At 38.5% G+C, this 26,298-nt stretch overlaps 1 protein-coding gene across 15 annotated transcripts in view; it reads left to right on the top strand.

Moving 5' to 3' along the window:
* Positions 1-24,972, top strand: part of ARPP21 (cAMP regulated phosphoprotein 21) — a 148,138-nt gene extending 123,166 nt beyond the window's left edge. For all 15 annotated transcript variants that reach the window (XM_079115900.1, XM_079115905.1, XM_079115893.1 and 12 more), the window contains 2 exons: positions 22,972-23,120; positions 24,194-24,972. In XM_079115900.1, the coding sequence (XP_078972026.1) occupies positions 22,972-23,120; positions 24,194-24,451 (407 nt within the window). In that variant the 3' untranslated portion in view covers positions 24,452-24,972. The remainder of the gene's footprint in view (positions 1-22,971; positions 23,121-24,193) is intronic.
* The last annotated feature ends 1,326 nt before the right edge of the window (positions 24,973-26,298 follow it).

Below are 26,298 nucleotides of genomic sequence, written 5' to 3'. Positions count from 1 at the left end.
AAAAAAAAAAAAAAGACGTGACTTCATGGAGGAAGTTCATTTGCATAAAGAATCTCATTCACAAATTTGCTTTGTGTTAAAAATTCCGTTTTAGCATGTAGAGTTTTACATTTTTAAGTGCTTAATTGGGTGCGACTCCCTCTAATTTGTCTTTTCACTGAAAGCCACCTGCATCCTCTTCTAAATTATTACCATGTTACAGTATTGTTATTATAATCATTTTATCATAAAATACTTGCTATTTATTATCAAAAAGTATGTTCTTCGAATACTGGTGTGACACTTTTTAATGCTAAAGTCATTTTTTAAGCAAGTTTAGTTAACTCGGAGGCAGGAATGTTATATGTTACAAATATTAAAGAGGGCTAGAATGAAGGAAATTTCCTTTGGGTGTAAGGTAAGGAAATAAGTGGAGGGTACAGGAAAATGATTGTCAAATGATCCTTGAAGAAATATCTCTTCCACCCCCACTGTTACCCACACAGAAAAGAGCACATTCCTATAGCTAAAACCATACCATCTTGTGAAGAAGCAGAAAAGGCAGTTTGCTATGGAAATGTAGCGTAGGAGTAGAGTAATTGTTCAGAAGGGCATATGGTATCTTGGCATGGAAACATACAAAAATGTACCCCTAACTATAAAAATAAAAAGCATACAACTCTTGTGGGAGTGTGGGGGGGGGGCATGTGAACCCATGAAGAGTAAGTTTCACAATCCAGGTGACTCATTACCTAAAGTTGTCATGTTGTGGCAGTTAATAGGCCCATGGCATCAGGGCAAATCAAGGGCAGCTAGAAAGTTTCTCACTGCACTTGTTCATTACAATATACTCCTTTGAAAAAAAAATCGTTTTTTAGTTTCTCTGGGATCAAAACAATATTTTGTATGATGCTGTTCCCAGCATAGCCTCAAACTAGGCTTCTAAATTCTCTCATAGAAGAAACATCTTGAATCCTCCAGATGTCTAAAATTACTCTTTGTTCTCATTTCTTACCTTTTCACTAAAGCAAGAGTACTTGGTTTTTTACCCGTGGTACTTCTTTAAGAGTATATTTCAGTAAGATTGGTGAAATGGCTCGGTGTTCTTAGCCTTGGGAAGCACTTGATGCTTTTAGAGTGCAGGCTGCCTCTGCTTTTGGAAATGTGGCCTCTTATCTCAAGGACCTGGGGGTGGATCGTCCTGAAATAGCATGTAGTTCTTTTTACCACAAACAGCATTAACTGTAGCCAAACAGTTGCTGCCACATTGTTAGAAGACTTGGAGAATCAATGTCTTATGCCCAGGCTTTTGAAGTGTGAATGTACTTGATTATTAATTTTCTCTGGTGGGCAGAGACTTTGCCAACCTTTGTTGGTACTGTCTTGCTGATCATGTTTTGAGTATGGTAGCTAGCCTGTCAGAAGAATGAAACATAAAATGTTAACATTTTAGATTGAAGCCTGCTAACTGTATGCCCATGTCATGATTCTTTATCACCTAATAGACATTTGTGTCACTTAGGTAATGTTTGCCACAGTGGGAAGAGGTGCTGGGGATCGTTGCTGTTATATATATATATATATATCAGGTTGATCAGTGGATGGCTGACTGGTATGATAAATAGAATGAATTAGTAGTCGATAGAAAGGACTTGGAATTTTCAAAGTAAAGCAGGAGAAGGCCCATAAGTGTTGGCAGAATATTAAGGTAATGAATTGATGGAGCGGAAGGAGTCACTCATTACTTTGATTTTTAACCTGAAGAAACTGAGGTGCATTAGGTTTTATTTCTTGCCTGAAGCCATAGAGCTCATCTCTATGTGACCTGAGGCTTTCTGGGAAAGAATATTCTTTCTTTTACTTTAATTGGGAACTACCTCTACCCAGGACCAGGAGTCACATTTAGCCAGGATGGGAACGCAGGAAAGTGGAGGAGAGTGCTTCCTTTCAGCCTGGACTAGAGGTCTTTGTCCCTGGCTCAGATGCACATTGGTGTGCATTGCTGCTTTGTCTTGCAGCCTCCAGGTTTAGAGGCTGCAAGACATCTCTTTAGAAAAAGAAATGTTATCAACCAGATGTGGTGGCAGTTGCCTGTCTTCCCAGTGACTCCAGAGGCTCAGTCAGGAGGATCATAAATTTGAGGCCATCCTCAGCAACAGTGAGACCCTAAGCAACTTAGGAAGACCCTGTCTCAAAATAAAAAATAAAAAGGGCTGGGGATGTGGCTCAGTGGTAAAATGCCCCTGGGTTCAATCACTGGTACCAAAAAAAAGGGGGGGGGGCAGGTCGGGGAACAGAAAAGATGTTGTATAACATCAGGAGGCAATTCAGTTTTACCTGTCAACATTCATTCAACCATAACACCATGCATTTATTGGGCATCTTCTGTGTGCTGGTATTGTGTTACAGAGAGGATATGATAAGCAAAGTGGGAACGATTGAACAAAGACAATAAGAAGCAATCTCTGAAGATAATTATCATTAAGAAAAAAGGAAAGTGACTTAAAATTTTTGCACAGTCATGTATGCTAACACAATATATTTAAAGGCCTTTGGACAATAATATGTTTAAATCAAGAGGTTTATTTTTGTTTGGTGTTGGTTTGGTTTCCTCTTGAGTCATGCTAGCATAGATTAACTTAACATCTTTCAAGAAAATTCAATCACATCAAGCAAGATTCTTTCTGTTTAAACAATATAATATGAAATTTGGTTTAGACTCGATATTATCTTTGTAAGCAGCAAATGTAGCTGTTATCTGAAGCCAATGAAGTTCTAATTTTGGCTGCAACTGATTATTGCACCTGTTCAGAAATGTAAACTGATGAATTTGACAAATTTAATTAGAAACATTTGGGGACATCTGTCAAAGCCTCCATTATTATCATTAGTCATTCACAGAAGTGAAATAAAAAGAAAGGATATGTAAATGGGAAATATCGCCAGGTATGGTGGCTCATACCTGTAATCCCAGCAGCTCAGGAGGCTGAAGCAGGAAGATCTGGAGTTCAAAGACAGCCTCAGCAATTTAGCAAGGCCCTAAGCAACTCAGTGAGACCCTGTCCCTAAATAAAACATTTTAAAAGGGCTGGAGATGTGGCTCAGTGTTTAAGTACTGGGGTTCAATCCCCAGTACTCCCCCACCCAAAAAGGGGGAAATATTTTTCAGAGCTTAAGGAATTTGTGTTGAGTTATTATTTACCTAATTGTCATAATGAAGCAACTCTATTTATTTCTTGTTCTACTCACAAGAGATCTTAAACAGATTCAGTTTAGCCCAGAACTTAGCTTTAGAGTCATATTAATGGTGAGGAAACTGAAGCCAAAAGAGACTGAGTAAAAGTTCATGCAACTGAGTAAAAGTTCAGGTTGCCAAACAATTGGTCTGTGATCAGCTCAGCAATCCTCATTTCGGCAGCTTGGTGTGTTTTCTGCATTCACAGTGGAGCCAGCATCCTCCTGTGTGGACCCCAGTGTCTCGGTTCTCTGTCACATCTTCAAAGCCATCGTGAGTTGTTTTTTTTCTTTCCTTTCTGGTCCAGTGAACTTACTCTACAAAATAGAATCCTCCGGTCTTTATTTTACTTTATTTTGGGCAATCATCTGTGTGCGTGGAGCACAGATCTCTTAGGAACAGCTAAATTAAAGAGCTTTGGATGCCTGAAAACAGCTGCACAGGCTTTGCCCAGGCTGATGGAATGATGCCAGCCTTGGCGTGCAGGAACCTGCCCACGCCTGGGTCAGCTCCCCTTGCACTCCTGTGAAGAGACCTGTTATTATTAGTGTGCAATTATTTTTGCCTACGGAGGGCTGATCTTCATAGATATTTTAGTTTTTGTTAGAGGTAAAAAGAACTTTGTGCTTTAGAAAACACTTTATCCGTATCTTCACCATAAGCATTGAGTTTCTTATTATTCATAATACTCCAAATGGTGCCTTGAAACTGAGTAAAACATCTATGGCAAGCCAGGCGTGGTAACTCAAGTCCATAATCCCAGCAGCCTTAGGAGGCTGAAGCAGAAGGATCATGAGTTCAGACACCTCAGCAACTTAGCAAGGACCTAAACAATTCAGCAAGACCCTGTCTCTAAATAAAACGTAAAAAAGGGCTGGGATGTGGCTCAGTAGTCAAGTACCCCTGACTTTAATCCCTGGTACACAAATATTATATACATATATATGTATTTTATATATATCTTATATGTATCTTATATACAGCATATGTAGCCTTCTCAGCAAACTCTGGGGTTGGCATACTCTTAGCAACAAGTTTATAACTTCAAGTCATGTCTTAAAATATTACAATCATAAGCAATATGACTGTTTTCTAAATGCCGGAGTGCTGAAGCATGTCCCATCAATTAATTCTCACCCAAATCCTTTGAGACTGATACTATCATTGTATCATCTTCTCCATTTTACAGACAGTGGAAATAGAGATGTGGCAAGGGACAGTAATTATTCCAGGATATACAAGGAATCTGTTTCAAAGGCTGGGTCTTTATTTTATAATACATTGTCTCTCATGATTCAGCAATTTGTGCAGAGAGAGAGGAAGAAAGAAATATTAAACTTGCTTCTTCCCCCCAAAATGTTTTGAGCAGTCTTAGGATGTGGTTTTAGCATCCACTGAGACATCATTAGATTTGCTGTGATGGGCATTAGGTATCAAATAGCAGCTTTCTCATATGTAGGTAATGCGGTTGTAACCATTTATTTTTAAGCTACTGCACTAAGTCCTTCATCATGATTTTCTTAATAATGCCAGGCCACTTAGGAGTTATTGTTCATGCGATTTCATCATGTGAGCTTTCCAAGAGCCCCTGCCTGCTGAAATACCAACTTTTCTTAATTAAAATTTTATTCTCAAAAGAAAACAGCTTTATATTTTTTTTGTAAGTTAATAATGAAACTCATTATTATGCTGCATCTTTGGCTACATCTATTTAAATACAGGCACTGGTCACTTTGTGTTCTCTGACATCACTACCAAGACTGTGTCCACTAAGCCGATGTTTCTATAAAGCCGTTGTAACATCTCCATTTTCATCAAATACATTCATAAGACAGTGTCTGCATTCTGCTTCTGCTGTAAGTCATGTTAATAGTGAGGTCTAAAAACTTAACAGCTACTTCAAATATTCTTCATGAATATTCCTATGGTGAGATGGAGAACATCCCCCAAAATGTGCTTACAGATTTAATAACATAGTCAGTATGGTTCCATATGAGAAAGCCTTAAAAATATGACTGGAAATACTACTGAATGAAAAAAAAAGTTAAATGTTATACTTCATATTTTGATATGATCTTATCATAATGACTTCTTTTGTATATTTAATTCATAAATATCCAAGAAATATCTTGGAGAGCTGTGTTGTCTCTCCTGAGTAGATTCTTGCATTTGTCTATGTAGCAGAAATTTCTTTTTTATCAATGTAAATTTATTCCTTGTGAATTCCTCCAGTCTTCCCTCCCTCTCTTGCACCTTTTTCTTAACACTTAGAATCTTGCTGGAGCAGTGTATTGAGAAGTGGACTCCATTTGAATTATGTTATATTTGAATGATAAAGAATGAGAATAGCACATCTCTCCTGCTAGATCAAGGGTTTTGAATTTGGAATTTCATGACTAGGTTTTCTGGGGTTCCTAAAATCTGGAAAATTTTGTGCAAAATGCTTTTGTATGTAACTGGACACAATCAACTGGAAAAGGGTTCAACACTTTATCAAATTTTCAATGTGATTCATCTTCCTCTATAAGTATTAAACATATGTGCCCAGATCAATAAACTTTCTTCTGGTTCCCGTTATTTTATTGCCTACTTCATCCCCTTTCAAAAACAAGTGAGGAAATTAAGTAGCATTTTGTAACCTGTGTATTCTGTTAATTTCTGTTTGATTTAAAAACTAGTATAACCGTTCTACTCCACCCCCCAAAATTTGTTTTTGAAGGTGCACTCTGAGTGAATAACTAGCAAAATACAAATTAGATGAGCATATATTCCCTGACTCAGTCACTTACTCATTTTGGCACTGTTTTCAACTTAATTAGCTGCCAAACTGTTTGAAATCGTTTTAATTCTAAGCCAAACATTCTTCAACTTAGATGCACAGTGAACCGTCAGCTAAAGACAGAAAAAAGAAACCAATGACAAATGCCATTTATGAGGAATACAAAATGAATAACATTTTCTAAGTTCATTTCAATAAAATCTTTACTATATTCATAAAAATGTATCTGTATTGTGCATGCATGTACACACATAATATACATGTACATACATAAATGTATGTATATGTTTGTGCATATTTATATATTGAGTAATCATACAGTTTATCATATGAACTCATTTGACAGCAAAAAGAGGCCACTAATAATTACACTAGAGCATCAGCATTAATGAGCACATTTAGTCACCCTATATAAAATTTTGCCTCTGTTACTTAAAAAAAGTTAGAAAGAGATATACTTTGATCTCCATTTTATGCAACGTATTTTATCTTGTGTATTAAATAAGAGCTAGCAATTAAAATTAATAACTAGCATCCAAAAAATTTTAAAAAGGAGAAGAGTGACATTTATTCCAACTCAGTTTTTTCTTTAGAAAGAATAAAGGCTATCTATAATCCAAATGTGCTTTTTTTGTGAATAACTGCTTACAGTGAGCAGCATGAATCCTTTTGTCTTATCTCATAAATTAGAAACAAAACACAAAAACCATCAAAACTAACCAGTTGGCATTTTAAATGCATAAAGCATAACATTCCAAACATCAAGTGAAAAAGTATGCTTTGTCTATCTTGGCATTTAAATATATCTTTAATTTAATGTCCTTTTTATTATTCATTTAATTCTAAGACCAAGATTCCAAAAGGTATCTGTTCACAAATCATAATTTTAATAACATAGTTAAACAGAAGGTAAATTAAACATCATGTGTCTCTTGTTAAATGAGAAGAAGCAAACTTGACCCATATATATTATTCTAAAAATTCTAAAATATAATCCATAAAATATAAATTGAAAATATTAGGCGTTTTTCTTAAAAATTACTTGCTCAGTCATCTAGCTCTAAAAAAGAATGGTTAGGTGAAATATTTATGAAGTGGAAGGTTTTCTGTACCTCTCTGCAAGAGACCCAGGCCTGCTAGCAGCTAGACGCTATGAAGCATTGTAGTAGTCTGACAAGGTAAGAGATGCACCTTAGCAAGAGCAACTCCCAGGGGAAGCAGAGGACAGGAACCACTGCCTTGTAGACTATCTTTGATGTGATAACAGGGGCTGCATTTAAAAGACTGAAAGGCACCTGCTTGAATCTAGAGTATACTCACCACCTTTCGACTCTGAGATGGTTTTAGATGAAGAAGAGTTCTCCTTTTCCTGTGGCAGCTGATAGGGTAAAGGTAGCTTATGGGACACATAAACATAGCTTTGATTAGGAGACCAAAACCAGTGGAGAACTGGATTTGTTTCTTATATGGGAGCAAGAAGAATCCTCACATTTCTGAGTCCTTGGTGATACTCATGGCTGCAGCCTTTAAGGAGTACAGCAGCCTGGCTGCCCTGAAGTTACAGCCCAGAAATCAGTGTTTTCCAGAGCTTGGTGTCCAAGTGCCTGTCCAAATGATTCCTTCCCGGACATCTGCTCCCTAGCTACAACCAGCTTGCCTTTTCCACTCCCTGCTGTACCAAGAATTTTGTCTGCCTTTGCATTCAGATCTGCTTCTGTAGCATTTGCTACTAGAGATTGCAGTTTCTATGTAATTCAAGGGCAGGAGAGCATATTCATTGCATGGCCTTAAACCCCTCCATGTGTATTTCACTTAATGACTGGGCCTTGGATCTCATGGAAATTTTGTGTGCTGAAGCCTAGAAGGGGCATCTCCAAAATTCTTGTTCATTTGTTTGTTCGTTTGCAGCAGGTGTGGTCTGTCCCTCCTGGTACTATCAACTGCTCTTTGTTCTTCATGTAAGGTATAATTCTGGAGAGAGAAAAATTCTTCCATTCACTGAGCACCATTTAGTGGTAACAAATACCATGTAGTAGTAAATGCCAACTGTTGAGCAAGTCACATTACTCAATATCTACCTACCCTTCACAGAAGCCCAGGAAAGTTGGAAATTATTTGCTCCCGGTTTGTAGGCAAGAAAAACAAAGCTCAAAAAAAAAACAGGCAATTTTTCAGAGTCACACAGCCAGTGGGTTGAAGTGCTCCTTATTTGTCTGATTATGAAGCCTGTGATTTTTCCACTTGGAAACAGAAACTTTGTAAATGTAATACCAGAAACTTATTTTAAGTCTCATTTAGGTGTTCCTTCATTCTATTTCACTGTGCTGATGGTTGCTTTGAGTATTTGAATAAATGATGTCTAAATATACTAAACGTGAAACTAATTACAGCAGAGCATTTTCTAAACCAAATGTGCTTGCAGAATGCAAGGACCAGTTAGGGTCATTGCAGAAATAAACTAGATCTTCCTTTTTTTTTTTTTTTATTTTTTTATTTTCCCTGAAATAGTCTTCACTCATTGTTATCCATTCTATCTTAACCATCTGGTACCACAGCCAGCACAGGAAAATGTCAAATTCAACAAAATGAGTAGTGCTGCTTGAGTTGAATCATAATTTAACTTTTTTCCCCCTTGCCCTACAGGATATTTAAATAGTGACATTATTTAATAGTACTTTTTACCAGTTCCCTACAAACGTTGCCATTTCCTCCAAATGGAAAGACAAGTATTAGGCCAGTGAGTCAAATATTCTACCCTAATACCTAATGACATATAAATTTGAGAGTTAACATTTACTTAATTGCCAAAGCAGTCATGCTAAGTGCATACTCTGACATATTATCAGGTGTTACAAAGGATCATTTCTGAAGGGAACAAAGTTCTATAAAAGCAAGAGACAATAATGGAATAAAGCATTATCCAACTCTTTTAAAAGCACCTTCACTTGAGCAGTTTGGCCCAGTAGCTTGGAAATGCTTCATGAGGTAGAAATGCATTTCTGTAATCTTTAACAGGAAGGGGCTGGCTGGTTACTTGGCCTTTCCTCACATCGCCTAGACATTCTCTAGCCTCCTCTCCTGACACCATGAACTTATCTCTCAGGTTTCATTGTTCGGTGGCTTCTAAGTGTGTTTCGCCAATGCAAGGTATCAACAGCAAGAGATCAAAGGGCAGAGGAAGAAAGAGCAAGCGGAGTCTCTTTGCTGTTCCCTGCCTGCCTTGGAAGGTAGTGGTTCTGGCAGGAAGCTCCTCCTCTCAGGTCTCACGGCCTTCCGGTACCACTGGCTTCTCTTCTGACACAGGCAGGCGTAGGGGAGAAAACAGTTCACTGCTGTTAGGCTCTGGGTGGCTCCCTTCCGTTGGACTTTGAGTTTGTATACTCCCTTTATTAATATCTCCAGTTGGATCATTAAGTTGCATTCTGTCGTGTGGACCCTGAGGAAATGGGAACAAAATCACTGGAACACCTGTGTCTTAATTCTGGCACTTCTCGGCTGCATAACCTTAAATGATCTGCCCCATTCTTTGTGCTTCATTTTCCGTTTTCTGTAAAATGAGAATAAGAGTTGTACCTGGTGAGTACAATAAAGTACATCAATGAAAGTCATTGTATTGCTTGAAGAGAGGAGAATGCTTGCTTTTCCTGTTTGAGTTGGTACATGTGTGGTCTGTTTTAATAATCCCTGATGTGATATCCTCAGAATGCTCTCTGCTGGGAAAGAGCTACTACTATGCACATCTAAACATTGGGATATAGTTGAGCTGACCATTTCTAAAGAGATGGTTTGATTCCATTTTTTGCAACTAGTTATAAGATCCTTGAACCTCCCAAACTCTTTGTTTTCTTCTTCCCTGATACCCTACTCTGTGCTATCGCAGAACAGTTTATCAGTAACTACTGGAAGCAGAATAGGTGAGAGTTCCAATTCAAGAACACAGATGTCCTCTGTGGACTCCAGTAACAATAAGATCACCACAGCTGTATGTATAAAAAGGAAATGGCATTTTTGTTGGATTCTGAAGCACTCGTGGACTATTGCCAAAATAATGCAACACAATTCCTAGAATGTTTAGGGAGCAAAAACATTCCAATAGTGCAGTCTGCATGAAGCTTAGCGATAGGTACCCTGGAGAGATATTTAGCAGGAATAGGGAGGTAGTCCTTGATTTATGAGATATTCTGTATGTGATCCTGTGCAGGTAGCTTTCTTAGTCCTCTGACCTTCAGCTTCATCACCCAGAGCTTGTTGGATCAGGATATCTCCAAATCCATTGCTCACAGTCAGGTCTAATGACACAGCATTAGTGAGGCCCCAGAAAGTGGTCAGAAAAGCAAAGAGGGGCTGTATATGAGGGAACAGAGAGAGTCCAGGAGTCCTGTTTGCTTTTAGGTCAAATGAAGGTTAAAGCAGTTAAAGGGAGCACAACCACAGGTCAGCAAAGTCAGTTATGTCCTAAACAGCGCAAGACTGCAAGGACCCAGTTTGGTTTCCCAAATGCCTCACTGGTGTGAGAATACCAGCCAGAACCTGGTTCAGGTGCATTTTCCTTTCCCTCTCCAACTTTGGTGCTATCATCGTCTTCATCCCAGCAACAAGACATGAAATTAGAAATCTATGCTGTGTCCTCTTGATTTACTGTTAGAAGGTTTTTTTGTTGTTTTTTTTTTTTTTTTCCTAGAGTCAAGGGGGGCAAGAGAAACAGATGCTGCCTGTCCAGATTTTTCTTTATTCTGTTGTGATGATGATAAATCATTTTCCTTCTGCTGCCTCTCATGCCTTGGGCTTCGGGCTCTGTTCAGTGTGCATTGCTTCTTCATTATTTTCCTTCAAGTTTGTGTTTGTTTGCTTATTTTCTATTATGTCCCTTTGCAGGATGCTTGTGGGGTGAGGGCGATAAGGCGGTTTCTTTATCGACGTTATCACTGAATATTACTAGGCACTGAATGTAGAATACAAGGACAGGCAGAGATGTGTCAGATAGGCTTTCTCTTCTAGAGATCTACAGTCTGTGTAGGAAGCACGATCTAAAAAAGTAATAAAACAATATTTGAGGTCATACTAGGTGAGCAGAGTATGTGAAGAACAAAGGAAGTTTAGTTCCATATATTGGCTATTGCCGACCAAGTGGTATGTGTTTTACAAGAAGGACATTAGCCTGTCCTGACACCCTTTGGCAGAGGATTGTGTCCCTTTTACAGACGAGTAAAATGAAGTCACAGAGAAGAGATGAGCTCCACAGAATGTGATTTGCCAGACCCTGTTGCTTATTCTGTGAGGGGAAAGGTAATAAGTAAATTGAACAATAGGTTTTCAAGGAAGACTGTTTATTGAGACTTCTCACTGTTATCTCAATCCAGATAACACTTCATAAAGGCTCAGCCAGTTGTTCCCAAAATGTGGTCCCCAGATCAGCAGCTTCAGCATCATCCAGGAACTTGTCAAAAATGCAAAACTTCAGACCCCAGTCTAAACCTACTGGATCAGAATCTCTTGGCATGGAGACACAGCAATTTGGCTTTCAATAGGCCTTTGGCTTTCAATAGACTTTTGGCTTTCAGAACCATTGACCCAGGAGGAAAAAATGTTCCAGCTGGGAGAAGAAGTGGGTAGAGGCAATGTGATGAGGCTTTCCAGCTCTGAGAAGCCAGCACGCACACCTCGCTGGGCACAGATCGGCCTCGAATAGTGCCCTCTTGCTGGCTTCAGAGAGTTAAGGCTAGAATGTGAGGCCCAGGTGAGGCTCCCACAGACTCAGTGTTAGCACCCTCTCACCTTGCTGAAGGCAGCAGGGGTCCTGGCCCAGAGGGTGTCCTCCTCTGGAGAGTTTAGGGACCTGGCTGTGCCTTGTGGAGCAGCTCCCCTGCAGCCTTATGATGAACCTTAGGCAATGAGCTCCCTGACATCCCAAATTGCTGTTGCTCCATTTGGGTGCATATAAAGCATTCTTAACCATGATGGAAAGCAAATAGTACCCTTGAATGCCTTGGGGTGAAGGGTAAATTTATCAAGTAAAGGATCTGAATCATTTCTCTCGCTACCCTGGAGCAAACCATTAAAAAAAAAAAAAAAAAAAAAAGAAGGAACTAACTGCACTGTCCTGGTGAAGACAGTCTGCCCTTGAGGGCGGGTTGGAAGAATCTTCAGGACAGACCATTTGTCCTTCCGTTGTACTTCCACTTTAATTAATATGAAATCTGATTTAAATGTTAACCATAGCTTCCAATTCCAGCCAGATGAAAAGGTATGCACATTTATATTTGTGTGGACAAACTTGCAGACTTCTGATCGTTGCCTCGGTCCAGATAAAAAACACTTTTAAATAACAGCTCTCTACACAGTGAGATTAAAAATCTTCCTTATTGCTGTTACCAAGGATGATCCTGAGTTAGTTGCTTACGTAAGGAGACAAAGTATCTCTTTACTCTTGCTTGGGTCTGTGACATCATCTGGTGCCCAGAGTCTTTGCTGAAGGATCATCTGTTGCAATAGCAATGAAAACACAGAATAACAGGGAATCAGAGGTCATGTTCTCCAACTCTAACTATAATCACAACTTTAAAAATTGTTAGCCTGGAATTCACCCTGGAAAATATTGGTTATTGGTAGAACACGGAAATTTTATATCAAGCTCAGGTGTATTGTTGCTGTAGGTTTTAATGTGCTGTGTGTGTAACACATAATCTAGAACCCATCTATTTTTCTTGGATTGCAATGTAATTTCAAAAAGTTGATCTTTTTACATTTTTAGTATCCTGAAATTATAAAACTGACTGCTATATATCTATTCAGGTCTTAAGGAGAGAACAGAAGAAACTACATCCTGAAAACATCAGTGCTTAGCATTTTGTATATATGGGCTCAAAGAATATGTGTGCATGATGTAGAGGGAAATAAGTTACTAATGCTTGCTTCAGTTTCAAGGGAATTTCTTTCGATTGTCCATTTGAGTAGATAGAATACAGCCTGTCATCATGTCAATGGATCCTGCCTATTAATTTTGAATGGAGAGTTTGCGAGACCATGTGCTTTCTCATTCATCTTTAATCAAGACTTTTTTGGGTTATTGCCATTTCGTGAGGATCACAGAATGCTAATCATGTTCTTAACATAAATAAGAGCATCTTTCCTTCATATTCTTATCAGAAGTTATCTTCGGCTGTCTTCTCAGAATTATGTTATAGCATTTGGCTCTGGATCATAATAAGCTCTCTGAGCTGTTTTCTGTCTTCAACCAATTTGGCAGAGAGTACACTTTGCTGCTGGATCAAATGAGGGATATAGCAGTAAGATGGCAAGACTGTGAGCTTACATAGTCCAGAGGAGAAAAATGATCGATTCTTTATTAATCAAGTCCTTCAACTATTTTCCCTTCTTTGTTTCTTTGTTTCAATCTTTTTTTTTTGGGGGGGGGGCAGTAACCTGGGAATTGTACCCAGTGTCACTTTACCACGGAACTACATCCCTAATGCTATTTATTTTTTTATTTATTTATATTTTGAGACAGGGTCTAACTAGGTTGCTGAGGCTAGCCTCAAACTTGAGATCCTGCAGCCTCAGTCTCCCAGTCAATGGAATCACAAGTGTGGGCCTTTGCACTCCACAAATCCTAATTTTCCTGCTCGTATGCAACTCTTTCATGTTGAATGTGTTATGAATCATGATGAGTTCACAGATTTTCCTTCCCTCTCCCAGATTTTTAATGTTTCCCTCTTTATTTTCTTAAAAATAAAAAAAGCACAAAAAATACTTCTGATATTTTTCCAATCCCATGTTAAAACAAAACATGAGACCCCAGCCACCCGATGTGCTCTCTGGCTCTGCCCAGTTCTCTGCCTGGGACTATGCCTGGCTCCTAGACTTCTCAAAAGAATCCTTTCCCCCTGCAGACTGATTTGCCCACCACCTCCATTGCTTTTATCAAGGTCACTAACCTGTGGTCCACTTACTTTTCTCCTTGGCAGTTCTACAACCCGTCATTGTCCGTTTTTCTTTCTTGAAACCCTCCCCTCCATTTTCTTTCTGGATACCATTTTCTTCTGGTTCTTCTGATTTTTTGGCCTCCCTTCATTCTTCAGTTTTCATTTTATCAGCCCAGCATCTGAAGACAGTTTTGCCTTATGCCTTCATTTTGATATCTGTTCAATCTCCCCTTCTCAGAAATAGACTGTCCTTAAGAGCAACTAAGTTCTAACAGTTCCTCTGAGCTCAGACTCTTTTGTTCATGAGTTTGCTGATCATCTCCCTATGCTTGTTCTTCCTTGCTTTTACAGTGAAGGAATTACAATTCCTTTTGAAGTTCCTGTCGATCATTTCACTACTATGCTTATATACCTTGCATGGTGCCCAAATCTTTCAGCAATCAGTTCAATTTCATAGCATAGTTTTCAAGGCCCTGGGACTTGAATCTAGCTCTATTTCTATCCTCTTCTACTACTAATCTGCTGCCATCTCTACATATTCACCATCTTTGAATATATTTTTGACATTCCTCAGCTTGACACATGTAGATCTTCATGCCTTTACAGGTATACTATTTTTGTTCCAATTCTTCCCACCTGATCCCACCCCATTAACAAATGTCAACTCATATTCTAATATACTGTCCTAAATGACTTCCTGGAAGCCTTCTATTACATATTTCCTATTTGCTCACCCACACTTGAAGTAAAAGCACCTAAAGTAAAAGCACCTGAAGTAAAATCTCCTCACTCAATGGTTTTGAGAGTCTAAGACATGCTTCTAGTTTCGCTCCATCCCATTGTGCCACGAGCTTCTCTTTAAGGTATATTGCCACCACCAGTGTTAACGCTGTACATGACTGTTAAAGAGTTATTCTTCAACCACATGGCAAAGAACAGCCAATAAGTTTGTAGAAGGAAAGACCAATAGAACAAAAATTTAAATGAATTGCAAATTTGATTGGCATCAAATATTAGATTAGAGGTGTGCCAGAGGTATCTCATACTAGTTCAAAAATCCAACTCCTAAAAATTCAAGTATTGTGCCAACTTGGATATTAAGCTCTTTGGTTGTTTGAAATAAGCTATGGTGAGAAAATTTGCACCAGGAAAATTAGCAAGCATTATAGACCAGGGCTTTCTTTTCTTTTTTTTTCTTCCTTTCCTTCCTCCCTCCCTCCTTCTCTCTCTCTCTCTCTCTCTTTCTCTCTCTCTCTCTCTCTCTTTCTTTTCTTTCTTTCCTTCTTTCTTTCTTTCTTTCTTTCTTTCTTTCTTTCTTTCTTTCTTTCTTTCCCATCGAATAGCCAGTTTTCCTGCAGAGCACTAATAATCATGATTACAGTATAATTAGAGCTTCTCATGTCATATCAAATGTGTGATACTATTAGAACTCATAGATGCCTGTTTCTGACAGGTCATATCCTGAGCATCTCTCTATGTCCTTTCTCTCATTCCTACCAACTCTGCCTTAGTTCATAATTTCATTGTCTCTGTCCTAGCTCATTGATGCTGCCTCCCAGTAGATTCTTAACACTAGAACAATATAATTGCTAAATCTACCACTAGAATAGTGTTTGGGTGAGAATCCTGTCAGTCTGGAATTGAAGGAGATAGTCATATTTGACTGGGCATAATGATGCATGGGGCTTTCTTACATAAAAGGGTACTTCTGATTCGCTATCTGTTACCTATGAAATAGTTTTCCCCTTGTAGTGATGGGTAGATTTCCAGAAATAGTGTGTGTGACCATAGCACTTATTTTGAGATAGTTGGCCAGGGCTGGGTTATACCCTGTAGCCAAGCAACAGTGACAGTAATTTGATCACAGTGATGTTGACCTCATGACTTTTGACCTTATGATTATCCTGCTCCAGTTGGCTGGTCAATAGCAATTCATCAATGGAAATAACCACCAGGGGGGTTATTATCCCAGAACCCGTTATTACAGCCATCTTCGACTTGACTTTGCCCCAAGCATGATCTGGGGAAAGGATCCTTGTGTCACCTCAGCATCGGTTTCCTGCCACCCAGGTGGGTTTTAAGTATGTCCATAATTAACACTACTGGTTGAGGTGCAGGAATGCTACATTTTCTTCTAAGCTGCTCAACCTAATTAAGAAAGTAAAATGTCTGTGAGTCTTTCAGGCAGCATTTCTCCCTCTGGGTTGTTGAAGCTCTCTGGCTGTCAGCACAGCACTATGGGCCAGGAAAGTTCAGAGAATTACTTCAATAATATGACGGCCTCTTCCATTTAAAATGGAATTCAGTGTTGCTTCCCTGAGAGGCACTCATTGAAATTCCGTGCATGATCGGTTCCTCTAGTCATTTAACAGTGTCTCTCATGTTTGCCCTGATTTAAAAAAAAAAAAAAAAATAGAGAGAGAGAAAGAAAACCAGCTTTGTATTTGTGATAACATGGATCAGGATGGTATAATTGCAGTGAAGAGGCCCCCAAGCTTGCAGTAATAGGATGGTTCGTCTGATGTGTACGGCCATTAGAAAATGACCCATGCATGGATGTTCTCAGGGGACAGTAAAGAGGCTTTTAAGAATTACACTCTGTGCAGTGTGAAAGCTAATGAGCAAAAGAGCAAGTATGAAGAAAAACTACTGCTTCAGGAAGGCTGATTCCACTTAGGGCCTGTCACAGCTTCCCTCAAATTCATTAGGATGGACTGGTCTTCACTGGGACGTGGGCTGCATTACCTCCATTCCCAAGCAGGCTCCCTGCAGGCCATTCTGCAGCATGTTCCCAAGGAATTAAAACCACTAAATAATGAATGCTGACGAAAAGAAAGAGGATGGATTCAGAGACTGCCAATATGTAAGGTGAATGCGGGCATTTGCATCAAAGATGAAAGAACTTGTAATAGGCTTCAAGGAAAGGAGGAGAAAGCAATTTCTTGCACTCTCTCTTTTGAATCTTTAGAACCATGTTTTTACAATTTCATTTCACGTTTAAACAGAAGAGTGCCTATTTATGATTTCCCAACTAGGTATATTTAGCCTAAATTTTAACATCTCTAAGATCCTGTATCTTTAACATGTTTAAAAATAAAATATCTTCCAACTCTATGTTGCTTTCTTGTTTTAAAGGTTCTACTTAAGGTTTGGGGTCTCACAAATTGGGAGATTGGCCTAGAGTCAAAGTGCCTCACATGAGTCACACCAATCTTTTCAAAATTGTTCCCACTTGTCCTATATTGCTATTCTTGGGAAGTTTAACCTGGGATATGTATGAGAGTAGGGCATGCTGGGTGAAACGAGGTAGCTTCCTTGGAGTCTGAGGGCTCCTGGTCTTCAGGTAAGTGCAGTTGCCGAGGTGGTCCTCCCCTTTACATAAGGAAAGAGCTGCAGGCAAGGAACAGCTATTTCCCCAAATCCACCTCACTGAGGCATAAGGCAGTGATTTCTCTTTCAAGAACTGTGGGGATCCTAGGATATCAAGCGGCATAGCTCCTCACCCCTTCTGAAGCCACCTGGATCACCACAGCTCTATCGGGAGATGAAACCAAAGGATTCCCCACCCTAGAGCCAGTGCCCTAGTAGTGAAATAAAACTTTGGGTTTGGGAATAAACCCGTAGTGTTCACAGAATGAGCACAGTTTATAGGTAGCAGTCTATACTCTGAAATGCAGTAGGGTGGCCTGGGGGAATCTTGTTTTCCCAAGGCCCTTTTGGTACCCTCAGTTGTTTTGCAGAGTCCCTGTTTAATCTTCTTTCCCTTACCTATTACGGTCTTCCAACTACAATGAACAATATCTTCATTTCCAAAGGTCAAGTGACTTTCCCAGGAAGAGCCAATTGTCTTGGGAGAGTCATGTGACTGAATTCATTCATATAGAATTGAGCTGTTTTTACCTTCTATTTCAAGATTTTAAAGGTAATTTTTTTTGGAGGGGGGTGGAAACTAGAGTAAATATGCATTCTCTTCCAAAGTTGTGAGAAGAGTCATTATTTGAAATGGTCCTAGTAATTGAAAGCTGTAATATCAGGTAACTTGATACTAATAAAGTAAATCGAAGAACTGGAATCCATTTGGAAACCACCACCCCCCACTCTATTTGCCTGGTGTCCCACTATCTAAATAACTAGCTTTTAAAACAGTTACTGAGCGATATGAGTTGGTTTTAACAAGGCAGTTGTTCTTTTCCTTTGATTTCCATTCTTTCTATGATACAAACAGAACCTTGTTCAACTAACTGTGAAGTATAATTCTTCCCCTCTTTATTTAATCATTGTTAACTATTGAGAAAGCAATTAATGCAATAAATGATCATTGAATACTTGCCACATGAAAGAGATTATGTTAGGGCTGTGAGAATTGGAAGAAGGAATAAGGATTAGGATGTCCCTTCAGTAAGTAAGAACAAGAGCTCCAAAGTCAGAAAACCACATTGTAAATTCTTATTTTCCTGTAGAGTAGCTGTGTGACCTTGATGAGTTGCTACATCTTTCTAAGTTACAGTTTTCTGTTCCATAAAAGGAGTTTAGCCATAGCGACAGCTTTTCGAGATTGTGATTGCGAAAGCCCTTAATTCACTGTTTGGCTTAGAGTCAGTGATCGACACATGTGGCTGGTTTATAATAGTAAATCTTCAAAGCTGATGAAAGTGTACAGGAATTGATAGGAAGCCAAGAAACAGAACCAGGTGGATATTGAAAAGTATCAAAATGCACAAACTATAAAACTTCAGCAAAAGGATAACCCAGTCCTGGATAAACACTTTTCTTCATAAATATATATATTTATATATATTTTTTTTTTTTTTTTTTTTTTTTTTTTTTTTTTTAACCAGCTATGCCACACTCAAGAATTTGCTGAGCTACTGTAATTCCACCTCAAACCTTGAGCAAAGCACTGTTTGAATCTAGAAGCGAGCTGCTTGATGATGCCTTAGAAACTTGGGAAAATATTTGTACCTCGGTTCATCCAAGACACATGAGTTTTGTATTAAGCAGATAATTAAATCTAATCATTTGAAAAGACATTCTACCATATCAAGAATTCTTCACCTATTAACACACATGTAAATTACATTGCTTGGGTGAATTGGGGGAGCAAGGACTGGCTAACTTCTTAAGAAATTCACTCTCTTGATTTCCTCTTTTCCTGGTCTTTAACCTCTATTACCAACAACAGCAGGGTTATCAGAAACTCCCAAATATAGGTTACTATTTTGGCATTTTGCTTTTTCCCAAAATGTTATATCTGTAACAAAGTACTTCAATAAGAGTTAAAATAATGCCAGTCACAATCTTGCCAATTTATGTTGCCTGATCATTATAGACTGTGACTCCTCATAATTAGACTATGTCAAGAGAAATGTTTTCTTGTGTGAATATTACCAAATTATCCTCAGACTACAAAAAGTATTCAACAACTGTTGTACTTTGTAGAAACCCTATTCAGTTTTCAGATTTATACAATGCAGACATTTTAAATTTTATAGCTTCTCCATTCCAGCAGAGTACATTCTTTATTTGCTAGTAGACATTTGTCCATTCCTAACCTTCTTTCTTTCAGGAAATAAATGACACATGTGACTTGAAAATTGAATCCATCTTGACTGAGAATGAAATAATAAAAATAGCTAATGTCTTTATCATCTCCTTAGCAAGCCTACAAGGCACAAGACTATTGCTGTCTCCATTTTGTAAGATGCATTATATCTTGCTAATCCTCAATAAATATGAAAAAGTTGTCATTTCACAGCTAAGAATTGACAAACCAGAACACATTTCTCATTTGAATAGACAAGATAAGCAGGTTGCCACCAGTACTGCCATCTCTGCCTTGGGGTATGCAGTGTCCCATGCAGACACTGTTGGTTCATTCTTAGGTCACAGCTATCTCATTTCTATTTGTCTATTTCTGGACGAAGGCTCAGATTCACATTCCAGACTGACTCCTATCTTAGGGACCATTCTGCAACCTACCTTCTCTGACATAATTTAAAGAAATGAGCACCCCCTCCCAATTAAACCATGCCAGATGTAAATTTCTTGCCTGGAGAGTGAATTGAGAAATGAATGGGATTCATGAATATAAATTGAACTTTCCTTACACTTAGGTTTTCATCTTGAAATTGGAGAGTATTTGCTCCCCACATAAATCCTTATTTGCCTTAAGTGTGTTTACTGTGGGACCCCAGTGCGAAGCTGGTAGTCCATTGCTATGCATAACTGAATATTAAAGCTCACAAATCATCAGGCAGAGGAGGCCACAGAGGGAGACGATGCAGCGCAGCTGAGTCTGTGTTCACAGCAGACAGGCATCCTGCTCTCCTGGGCTCTCGGCCTTTATTGGAAGGGGCCCACCCAATTTTCTGGTTTTTTTTTTTTTTTTTTTTTTTCTCTCTCCTTGAATGTTACTGGATGCTGGCTTCCTTTTCCTCCCAAGATGTTCTGATTATCTGATAATATTAACATCTCTATTGTTTTCTCTTCACTGCCATTCTGGTATAGAGGCTGGTGTAATAAAGGAATCTCTTGTTTCTACCTCCATTTTGAATGAAAGGACTCAGAAAAAAGGATGTAATGATTCATTAAGCAAATACATAAATAATTTTGAGACATCAGGGTACCCCATTTTCTGTTTCCTCTCCTACCCTCTCTTCTCATCTTCTTTCGTCTTCTCTCTTGGTTTGCCCAGAGGTGATGCGTATTTTGCCAAAGATCCATTAAGGTTGACTGGGTTTTCACTATATGGTCATCTGCAAGCCCCAAATAATAAGACATTTCTCCCATTTTCAACCTGTACTTTGACTCTTTTGTCAGATATGAGACTATGATAATCACAATGTCATGGACTCAGCAGTGAGTTCACATTGCTTGCTCTTTGCTATAGGATTAAATGGAAAGGTAGATGATTGGTTATGAGCAATGGTATATAATCATTCATGCTACAAAGCACTTGATGTGGTTTGGGATAATGTCATAACAAAATGGTAAAATAGCCTCATGTTTTTTCAGGGAAATTGGATGTATGAATTAGAAAGGAAGATTTAGAATAAGAACCAAGAGAAAACTTTTTTTTTTTTTTTTTGCAATTAATGTTAAAAGAAATTTTTCTGAAGTACCTCTGCATATGAGGGCTTCTGAGAGGCAGTATTGTAGTGATGTGACCTTAGTTGAATTTTTATTCCTAAGTCTGTTGATTTTTCTTTACTGTATAAACATTTTAGCTATATAGCCCATTGGGTTGAAACTATTAAACTTAAACAGACTGCTGGGCTTTGACCATGTACTATGGTCAGAATGGAGCTGGAGGGAAGGTGGTCATTATCTTTAACATTACTGATAATAAATGATGCCTTTACAAGGGTTTAAAATAACTCAGTAAGTCAAAACCTTTGTGAGAATGAATTGGGCAAGTAATGGGAATGTGAAATAAGGGGACACATAATGAAGGGCAAAGGGTGACTTAAAGTGACCACTGGTTCTCCCTCCCTATTGTAAATACAGACAAGATGTCCCCAAGTTTTCCCTTTCAGGTCTTCAGTACTTAGAATACTGTGCTTCAAACCCTTTTGGTGGATTGAACCAATCTCCTAATGCAGTAACTATTTGCAAGCCATGTTTCCACAATATTTCTGGAATGAATGAAAATATATCATTTATATCACAAACAAAAACAAAGTATTTTCTTCTGTAAAGACTAATTTTAACCTGTTTCAATATAAAGCTAAAACCCTTACATGAACTCAACATGTTATTTATTAATGCTGTGTATTGCCTAGGTGTCTTTTAACCTTGTGTTTCATTTTTAGAATCTGGTTGTATAACTTAGCCCAGTGTTTGTGTTAAAAGACTGCCTAGGATTTTAAAGATTCTCCTCTCTCAGAGGACTGTATTAAGACAGCAACTCAACTGCATAACTTATTCTCAGTTATGCAGTACGGTGAATATTATAAGCTCTGGAAGTACCTTATTTTGCAACATGAAGGGAATCTATTATAATTTCTCTATCACTATGTCATTTTTACCTAAATCGTAACCATCTCCCCCATATCTATAAACACACTTCACAGTCTTCCTTTAAGAATGTTTCTTAAGGCTGGGGGTGAAGCTGAGAGGTAGAGCTCTTCCTTAGTACACACAAGGCCCTGAGTTCAATCCCCAGCACAATACCCCCCACCCGGTCCCCTGGTCAAATAAAGAAAGCATTTGAAACCACTTTTGTGGCAATTGAAATAACTGAAATAAATCTATTTTGGTCCACTTTAAAAAGAAAGAAAAGAGAATTACCCACTGACCCATCCAGAAGGATGCAAACAAAAAATCTGAAGTGTGTGTTCTGTTATTAATGTAATTAGTAAGTACATGGCCACTTATGGAATGTTTGACCAGAATTTTCTTCAAGCAGCTGGTGATGAAGCAGAATGAAAGCAGGACACACCTTTTCACCTGCTATTACCCTTTTGTCTAAGCCAGTGGACATTTATTTACTCAGGGTGGTGAGGTCATTTATTTCACTAAGACATGGAAAGACGGAAGTGATCCAGAGCTAATAGGCTATTTGGTAGTCTCTATGTGAAATGAGATAATTACAGGAAAGTGAAATAATAGGGGAACAAGTAAATTTAATTTAAAAAACTTTGACAAGCTGTGAATTCTCCAAGTGTCATTGAAACCCCCACCCCAAAACGAAACAAAACAAAACAAAAAAACAAGTACGAGAGGTGTCATTTATAGCAACCAACTTGTCGAGAGACCTCAATCCTTGTGTCATGAAGAATTTGCCATCCTCACACAGGTCCATGGGACTACTCTGCCTAACTATCAAAATGTCAGCAAATATTTTTGGAACCATAATCTTGTCTACTCTTAGAAGTTAAAATAAAATAAGTTCTCTTTTTTTTAAGGAAATTAACATCTGGATAATACATTCATGATATGGAGATGGAGATGCTCAAGATGGCCTTGGGAGCAAGTGCTCTTTCTTACTCCATGTAGCATCACCCTGTTCTTCCTGGCACCGCCAGTTCAAAAGCTCACTTTTCTTTTTCTCACAGGTTATCAGCCAGTCTTGTCTGGTCAGCAGGGATTCCAAGGCCTTATGGGAGTGCAGCAGCCACCACAGAATCAGAGCGTGATGAGCAGCCAACAAGGAACTCCGGTGCAAAGCGTAATGGTCTCCTACCCAACCATGTCTTCTTATCAGGTGCACACCAGCTGCTTAGAAAACTGTGGATTTCAAAGTAGTACTTGGCCAAAGTAGAAGCTGTGTATAATTTCCTCTTTTGGGTAATTGGCTGGGTGGTAGATGCTTGGCCTACTACTATTGTTAGTTGACTTTGAATCAAGATTATAAAAGGAAAGTTGAAAATGGGAAACCTGTTTCTGTAATGGCAGGGATTTTGAATGCCCTGCTAAATGTGTTTCCATATTAACTTCCTATTCATGGAAGAAAATTCATTGAAATTCTATGCATGAAGAATTGGGGGTATTTTATTGAATTTTTACTTATTGGTAGAAAGTCCTCATGATATGTTTTCATTTTTGTACTCATCTTAAGAAATTAACTTTTACAAATATTTTAAGATATTAGAGATTTTTAAATGGCATCTCAGACTTGCTTAAAGGGCACGCATGGGTTTAACAGCTGCATTTTCCATACTAAACCAAATCAAGTATTTCAAATATGTTATGTACTCTTTTGTGATTTATATTTTGAAATACACTGGAAGTGGAAATTTGTATCCTGAAATAAACAGGAAGAAGTTAGTGCAGTGTTTTAATCATTAAATTTAGCTGCACCAGGTATTTCTGGTTCCATGGAACCTACCCTAGCTTATCAGTTACAAAGCCCCACTTATTCTGGGAGACTTCAAGCCACTTTGTTTGCCTAAAACCAGAAATATGCATGGCATTCCAAGCTGAGAGAAGTCCAGCATGGGAAATCGGGAATGCAGTCCCTGGAAAACATCAACAAAGGAGGGAAGGAAGCTCAGAGCTAACACCTTATGAGCATGTACTGCATGCCAGACATTCTGTACCATTCCTGCAGTCCTTTCAGTGGGTCCTTGAAGTAGATGTCATTATCCAATTGGGCTAGGGAATCAGAGAAGATAAGTGAATTTCCCCAAGTGAAATAGCTGATAAATGGCAGAAATTGGAGCGGTGACCTGTTAATGTCCAACGCTAAAGCTTGAGTAAGTTTCATGACAACATCTTACTCACTGATGCATCAGAATAGCCTCTTCACATATGTTTCTTGCTTGTGTCTTTCTCCAGGTGCCAATGACGCAAGGTTCTCAAGGACTGCCCCAGCAGTCCTATCAACAGCCAATCATGCTACCTAACCAGGCAGCTCAAGGGTCACTCCCGGCCACTGGAATGCCTGTTTACTGTAATGTTACACCGCCAAACCCTCAGAACAACCTTAGGCTGATTGGCCCACACTGCCCCTCCAGCACTGTCCCCGTCATGTCAGCCAGCTGCAGGACAAATTGTGCAAGTATGAGCAACGCCGGTTGGCAGGTCAAATTTTGAGAGCTCTGGCTGTGGTTTATTTCATCAGCTATTATTCATGGCCTTTAAAGGAAGAGGATCAAGTTGGGAAGACTGGCTGAGGACTTAAGTATTCACTCAACACTCAAAAGATTGCTGCTGGTATCCTGTAAAAAATAAAAAAAAAAGACTAATACACATGTTAGCTGGTTAATGGTGCATATTTCTGTCATGTCTGCTAGGTATGCCTTTCTAGCTTAGCTAGTGACATGAATTCATCAAGGTAAGATTTTCTCCTACCACTGAACACCACTGTGTAGATTATAATATCCCTTATTTGGATTAGTTTTGTACTTTGTGTTGAGTTTGTGATGCTAAAAGTATTTAAAAATTATATATTGAATCACATTGTACCAAAGCTGTAATGGAAAAGAAGAATTGATGAATGGAAGGAATAATTTATATACACTATAGAGTTTTCTTTTTTTAATGCATATATACTGTATTGTAGTGTTTACTCAAAATAAAACTATTTGACCTTATGGAGGAAGGTCATGTTTTTACCACCAGTTTGATTCACTCTCTCTTTCCATGTGTTTTTGATGTGTTGCTCTTATCTTCTTCAAGTGCAATTTCATGAATAGTGCTTGAAAATGTGTTCTAGGCATTTGCAACTGAATTAGCCACACATTAGGAGATGTTGTAGGCAAGCACTCACCCAGCAGCAACTTCTTGTAGTAATATTATATAAGGGTTCTGAAGATAACGTGGTATCCATTTCATTCATTCATCAAGGTCACATTTTTGCAGCAGGTAACTTGTACATGGCAGTATAGCACTATTGAATGCACATAACCATACCTCCCCAACTAGGAAAATCTGTGTCACTGGTAACAGCAACCCTGTAACAGGCCCTTTCTTCCTTCACTGGAGTTCTACCGTGTACCTGAAAATACCTTTGCTTAGGCGGAAATAAAGATAGTCTATTTCCATCAGTTACATTGGACCATATAATGGAAAATGCCTCTGGTATTGACAGTGAGCCAGTAACTCAAAGATGCTAATGTTTGCCCCAGTACCAAGATAACTACAGCAATGATTTAGTCATAAAGACCTAGAACACTGGCAAAGACATTTAGAAGAAGCTTGTGACTATCTGATTCCAAGGGTTTAATTCATTGTAGATTTTTCAGGTAAAACAGAGTTACGATGACCTCTGAAAAATTTTAACAGAACTCTGAACCTTCTGAAAGATTTTTAACTGCAAAATTAAACCTCACAGCTCTCACTTAACTGTCATAGCACAATGATTGACAGCTTTGTGTTTTATACTCCCTGCCCAGAGATCACTGTGACCAATAGCCAAAACCAGGAAAGCACATCTGGATGATCCACGTTGTTTTGTGTATTATCACACTCTTCATATTAGATTTGCCATTTTTACATTGTTTATCTGTGTGTGGAGGTAAGCTGTTAAAAACTCTACTTAACAGATTCCCATCCCTTAGTTTCATACTGTCATTTTCTTTTTCTTTTAAAAGGGAAATTTTATCTTCGTTACCTTCATTCCTTGTAAGGTCTGTCCTGTTTTGCCAAATCTATTTATTTCTTCTTCATAAATAATCCCTGATCATGAAAAGGGTTATAAAAAAAAGAATTTTTTTTTGTTTGTTTTTATCGAGCCATGAAACCAAGTGTTGACCTGAGGCAGGACAGTATATTTGCCTAAATAATTTCTTCCCCTAATGGAAGAAGGAGTTCAGCTAACATGGATTAATTTTTGAAATATATTCTCTTTCAGGATTTCTGATCTTGGCTGATCTCAAACTCAACGATCCAAATATGAATTTGAATATCCTCTCACAACAAAATTCTGGGAGATTTTGTCA

This window comes from Sciurus vulgaris (genome assembly GCF_902686455.1).
Source record: "Sciurus vulgaris genome assembly, chromosome: 16".
In the NCBI taxonomy this organism is placed as follows: Eukaryota; Metazoa; Chordata; class Mammalia; order Rodentia; family Sciuridae; genus Sciurus; species Sciurus vulgaris.
The sequence above is the reverse complement of the archived record's forward strand: the minus strand, read 5'-3'. Positions and strand labels throughout refer to the sequence as shown.